The sequence below is a fragment of the Apis cerana genome, linkage group LG1 (assembly GCF_029169275.1).
Source record: "Apis cerana isolate GH-2021 linkage group LG1, AcerK_1.0, whole genome shotgun sequence".
Taxonomy (NCBI): Eukaryota; Metazoa; Arthropoda; class Insecta; order Hymenoptera; family Apidae; genus Apis; species Apis cerana.
In genome coordinates this window covers 2,395,406-2,401,600 of record NC_083852.1, presented here as the reverse complement: position 1 = coordinate 2,401,600, position 6,195 = coordinate 2,395,406, and the positions used below count along the sequence as shown (strand labels likewise).

The window sequence follows — 6,195 nt, the reverse complement described above, 5'->3', positions numbered from 1 at the left end:
TCCAGGTTGAAACGTGACCGTTTGGCCGTGTAACAGGATTAGAAGAAGGGGGATAGATTAAATTTCGAGATATTTCGACCCCCGACCCCCGCTCGTGTCCGTCCACTCTCTCTCTCTCTTTCTTTCTCCGCACTTCAGCGTTCTGTCCAGTAGGGGAGGACAGTAGGATTTTCGCCAATATTTTGGGTGTTTAGCCTTTTGTCGCGGGACACTGGCCATTGTCGCGTGAAACGATGGGCGTGGAGTCGTTGAAAAGGGAACCGGTCACCTTCTTCTCTTCCAACACCCTCCTTTCTCCTCGGCCCCACAAAAGGAGGGGGCCTCCGATTTACTTAATTTTCCGCTGCACGCGTTCCGATGACTCTCGAATTTGCCGCACTTTTGCGGTGCCCTCTTCCGCGTCCTCCAAGTTTTCCACTCAAATAGAAAAAAAAGCACCTTCTTCTTTTTTATTTTGATTCATATTTCCTTCGTACTTACTTCCATTTTCGGGGAAATTTGTTACAATTGTGGACAATTAGGGAGTAGAGTTTCAACGCGTGGAAGAAAAAATATTATCGATTCTATACACCACGGTAAATCGTAGCTAACTATATCTTTCATATGATTCGAAATAATTATCTGAAAAAACTTGAATAATAATCGGTCACTCGAGTATCTAAGTGCGGTGGTACACCATCAATGCGTGTAATTATCCCGAAATTATTCCGGGCGAAGAAAGGGGAGGAGGGCGAGATTCTCCAATTTGTGGAGCACGGTAATTTGCTTTCATTTCCCAGCATGACACGTCTTCTCGTAAGGTTGTTGCTCCTCGGGTTATATGGGCGGATTGTTCGAAAGAATCGTGACACCGCCTCACGGTAAATACGAAATGGGTTATTATTAAGCCGTGGCAAGCAAGGCTCGGGAATGGACAACATTGAGCGCGGTTGAAGCGATTTGAAACATAGACGCGGTTGTGGAGACGGCTGTCGCAACAACTCGAGTGTTTTCCTAGGTTCTCTAAATACGAAGCTTGGTGGAGCTTCAGTTGGTGAGCGGTGTCAATGGAGAGGTAACCAAAGTCCGTGGAGAATAACAATTTCTGTTGAACGTGTTCATTCGATCCGTCCCTCCTCCCCTAAATTTATATTAATCGCCTTTTATCGCGATTTCTTTTTCGATATTGCATAAACTTAAACATACGTAGCTATGATAGCTTTTGATGATTTTAAATTCTATATCTTTTTTTGTGGAAATATATTTCTGTCATTAATCGATAAAAGAAATATTTATATATTTATATATATTTGGGTAAGAAATATGTATATTTTCTTTATGGAAATATATTTTTGTCATTAATCGATACAAGATTGTTGTAAGAAAGGTTTTCTTTATTAACATATTGCATTCTTCATGTGATATCTTATAAAAAATGTTAACCATTGTTAAATAAAACAAACATTACATGTTTAAATTAAGAAGAAAATTAATAAGAAGTTATCAAAATTTAAAAAATTTTTTGAAGATCTTTTATGAGGTAGTCAAAAATGGAAGATCAGTTTTCAAGCATATCACATTAAAACACGTTATAAAAGTATCCTCAAATATACTTATTTGATTTCCAATAAAACATTACACTTTTCGATCGTTTATTAATTTGAAAAAACGCTTATCAGAGCATACCTGCCATCAATCCGTTAAATAATCTACACTCATTTTCCTCTACTTTGAATTTACACCTTTCTCTCGATTAAACGCTCTTAATCTCTGCTTAAAATAAAAAAAAAAAAAAGAAAAGATCCTGATCGCGCATCCGTTTATGAAACGGCGGATAGTTTCGTATTCATTTTGAACGGCCATTAGAGCGGTTGATCAACGATCAGCGATCAGCGGGAGGGGGAGGAAAAAAATCAAGGCTCCTTCCATCCGTGATCGATAATCAGGAATACGAGATCAAAGCCTGCCGTCCACCGTCATGGTTAACGTCCAAATGTCGCCGACGTGAGCGAAGTTTCGAATGAATATTTCAGGGTAACCGCCGTCGATGGGATCCCGTTGATGGTGGCAACCCTCCCCGCATGTTGTTCCCGCAAAGAGCATTTGTGTAATCTATCAGTACTACGTCCGGTACTTTCGGGGATGAAACCCTTTTGCCGCTCGCGCGAGGTGCTTAAGCGGTTGGTTAAGTTGGAAATGGGGTGGCTCCCGTGCACGCTATAAATCACGCTTCCACCTTATCGAACCTCCATTGCTTAATTATTATCTCTATTCGATTTTCCATCCGCTCCTCAATTCGATTCACACATTGAAAACGTATTTTTTACCATCAATTTATTCTCGTATCTCGTATATGTGTTTGTTATATATATATATAAAATGGAATGTTGAAAGGCAATCCCTTTCCCTGTACACGCATTAAAGATACATTCGAGGAGTTTTCGAGGATAATATTGTAGAAATTGAACGTACAATTAAATAAATTAATAAAATTATAATTTTGTTGATATTACAATTTTTGAAAGAACCAAAATTATAATAAATTCGTTGAAAATTTAATTAAATACTACTTAATAAAAATAGTTTAAGAAAAAAATGATAATTTTGAGAATTATCGATATTTATATAATTTTATTTATAAATTTCTTCGAAATTTATATATCCATTTAAATAATGAATTAATATAAAATACCTAATTGCGCAAGACTCGACTTTTTTTAGGGGTTTAAGTCTGTGAAAAAATAAACTGTGGAGTGAACTTGTAATACGATTACAAGTTAATTTAAAGTTAGAAGAAACGGTAATGTAATACAACTAGCAAAGGGGGAGAGGGAAGATTAACGATTGGGAAACGCGCGTACAATAAGGAGTTGAAACGGACAAAGGAAACCGACATATGACAATAAGGAATAATAATTTGCGGTGGAGATGCCGATATCGAGATCGAAGGACATCGATATTATCGAGCAGCTGTCGCGTGGCGCGCGGCGGTGGTCGTCTCCGTGGCCGAAGTTGACAACAAAAGGGGATCCCCCCCTCCCTTCCCCCCTCCCCTCTGTTTTGTTAATCGTTCTTCATAATGGAAAGTGAAAGGGGTCCTTGTGCGACGTGCAACGTTAAATATGTACATGTAAACGGACGTATCGCAGGGTTGAGCCAAACCACGCATAATATTCTTTGTAATAGAATACGAGATTGAAATATTACGTGGATAGATGTATATATATATATATATAGAAAGAGAGAGAGAGAGAGAGAAATTGGAATGCGTATTATTTATCCAGAATTTAATCGGTGAAGTTGAGGTAGAAAGAAGAATTCTGAAGAATCATATGGATATCTAACCAGAGGGTTTCAATCACGAGACTCGTAGATGTAAAAATAATTTTAAACTGTCTCCTTTGTATCGAATATGTATGAAAGACAGGCGTTTAATACTTTAAGATAAAGATATATATGTATATATTTCTATATTGAAGAAACGAGGAAAGAGCAGCTGTAAAAATGAAATTTAGCAAGTTTAGAAATTGGTGGAAACACAGTTGTCATATGAAGGTTGTAAGATGCTTATGCGCTTCAGCTTGGTGTTTCGTACAAAAGTGCAGGGCAGGCAGACTTTACGTAGAAGCGGATTGGATTAGGATTTGCCGGAAAGGGTGGCAGAGGTGGTCGAACCCAATTTGCATGCCATAAACCACGTCGGCTCGTGAGATTCAATTTGAAAAAGAGTAGCGGAAAGCCTGGCGCGCACACACGTATAACGCCTCTCTCCTCTCTCCTTCCAGACATTTTTCATTTCGTGTATTCGTAAAATTTTAAATTTTTCTCTTCTTCCTTCTTTTTTCCTTGGTTTTCCGAAAACCGATTAAATATCAAGAAATGTTCCAAATCTTCCTTCTTTCCTTTTCCTTCTTTCTCTTCTTCTTTTTTTTTAACTCTTCCAAAAATTTAAATCTAAAATTTAAAACCAAATCTCTCGATAATTCGAAGATCTCGTCCCTAGGAAAATAAATATTAGGTTCGTATTCGTATAGCAAAATGACTGAAAGACCGAGCGTAAGATACGATTATTTGCAAAAGGGGAATTGATAAGGAGAATACGATGGTGCAGATGTACGAACATGTGTTTCGACGTGGCGTTAAATACGCGGTAACACTCGACAACGGTTTTATATTCGGCCTGTCACCGGATCCCGGGTCGGCGACATGAAACTGCACACTTTATTTCTCGTGTTACACCCACGTACCATTGGGTAATCATCGTATAATAGCCGAATAATCACTCGCACGAGGAGGGGTCGGCCACGGCTCACGCCACTCGGATAAATAAGAAGCGAGGCCGGAGGCTAGGGGACCAATATGGCCACCTTAAACGCGGAACCCCGAATATCTAACCCCACCGAGATGTTTATTATTCACTTAGGATGCTCACGTACTATTTATTCCCCGCTGCGCCTCGTCCCGAAACTTGTCCACTTACCCCTTCGGCCAACGTCTATCTATCGAACAAGTGTTACGCGAAAATACATCCAACATGTTTTATATATCCAGCGTGTAGATGGGTTGGATCACTTTTGTCGCTCCTTTTCCACCATTTATTCCATTACGTTTTGGATTTGCGAATTTTCCTCCTCTCTTTTCCTCTTTTTGTAAAAAAAATTTTTATCCTGAAAAGAGTACGATATATATTTTATGATATCGAAAATGATAAGTAAGTAAAATGGTAAGTGTATATATATATATTTAAGTGTTTAAGAGTTTAATGTATACTTGAGAGAGGCGTTTCAATCCAATCGTGAAAGGTGAATATATGCGCGAATCGTAATATCTCTCGATAGGAATGGAGGAAATGTAACGGAGAATAATTCGTTAATAGGTTCAAAGTATTGATAATTTCACGGTAATTAAGGAGTAAAATATTTTTGCATCGATATACAAGTTTTTACAAGTACGACAATTACAAGAGGACTTATGAACGCCATAACTATATTGTATCAAATCATGAGCGATAAATTTGTGTAGAAACAGATAACTAACAATAGTTTTGATAGATTATGTTTGTACGATACGTGGAGAAGGACTCGTGATATGAAAATATGGAATACAACCGCGAACCGTGCCCCTGGAGAATAATGGACGATTGCGGTGGTGCCTTCACCATGGGTGCCATTTGCGGCACGCTTTTTCAAGTAAATATCTTTTACGTCGACGAATCTCCTCCAATTTTTTTACTTACAATTTCAAAAAAAAACCAAAACGATCGAACAGAACGTTATTATCGTGAAATCCTTATATATCATGAAAAATAAAATTCTCAAAATAGAAATCGAAACCACACCTCTTCTTCCATGCCATCGTAGAGTATCATAGGATTTCGGAACGCGCCATCGGGCTTCCAACGAAGATTCTACGGCGGTATAATGACAGTGAAAAACCGGGTCCCACAAATATCCGGCAATTTCGCCATTTGGGGCTGCTTATTCTCAGCGATCGAGTGCACCCTGATACATTTCCGCTCGAAAGAGGACCCATGGAACTCCATACTGAGTGGCGCCCTCACCGGTGGCGTTCTGGCCGCCAGAACTGGAATTCCATCGATGATAGGCAGCGCCACCGTCGGCGGCATCTTCTTGGCGCTCGTCGAGGGATTCGGAATAATGGCGACCAGGCTTCACGCGGACGCGTTCGCTCACCATATGCAGATGTACGAGATGGAGAACCTTCCGGAATTTCACGGACTTCCGCCCAGGGCGAGATTAGGTTTCACCGGGGCGCCTGTAAGTACGGAGAGTGTGACTGTGACGAGGCAGGTTAATGGGAATGGTATGGAGGTTGATAGGATTAGCAAGGGTAGATGACTGGATTTTTTTTAACTCTCTTCTCTCTTTCTCTCTTTCTCTTGTCTATTTCCATTTTCGAGCGGCATCCTTCACCGTTATCCGGTGAGGATACACATAGTGCTGGCGTTACACAGTTGCATCTTGATTCGTACAAAAATTGTATTTGTATCTTTTGAAATGTAATGATAATCTTTGTAAATTTTTATCACATTTGTTGGCGTGATGTTGTGAATCGTGCGAGTAAGGAGGAGTAATCAACCGTTCGACAAGTTTTGATACGAAGAAATTGTATTTTGTGAAAATCTTGTATCTTTGTAACGTAAATTTTTTATCATTCGTGATAAACGAGGAGGGGAAGGGAGGGGAATTATTCGAT

The 6,195-nt window shown here is 39.4% G+C and overlaps 1 protein-coding gene across 1 annotated transcript; it reads left to right on the top strand.

The window, feature by feature from the left end:
- The first annotated feature begins 5,075 nt into the window (after positions 1-5,075).
- LOC114576855 (probable mitochondrial import inner membrane translocase subunit Tim17 1) lies at positions 5,076-5,907 on the top strand. The gene is made up of 2 exons (XM_028664322.2): positions 5,076-5,168; positions 5,340-5,907. Exons 1-2 carry the CDS (start codon positions 5,076-5,078, stop codon positions 5,835-5,837), a joined length of 591 nt encoding a protein of 196 aa, XP_028520123.1. The 3' UTR covers positions 5,838-5,907.
- Positions 5,908-6,195: the final 288 nt, after the last annotated feature.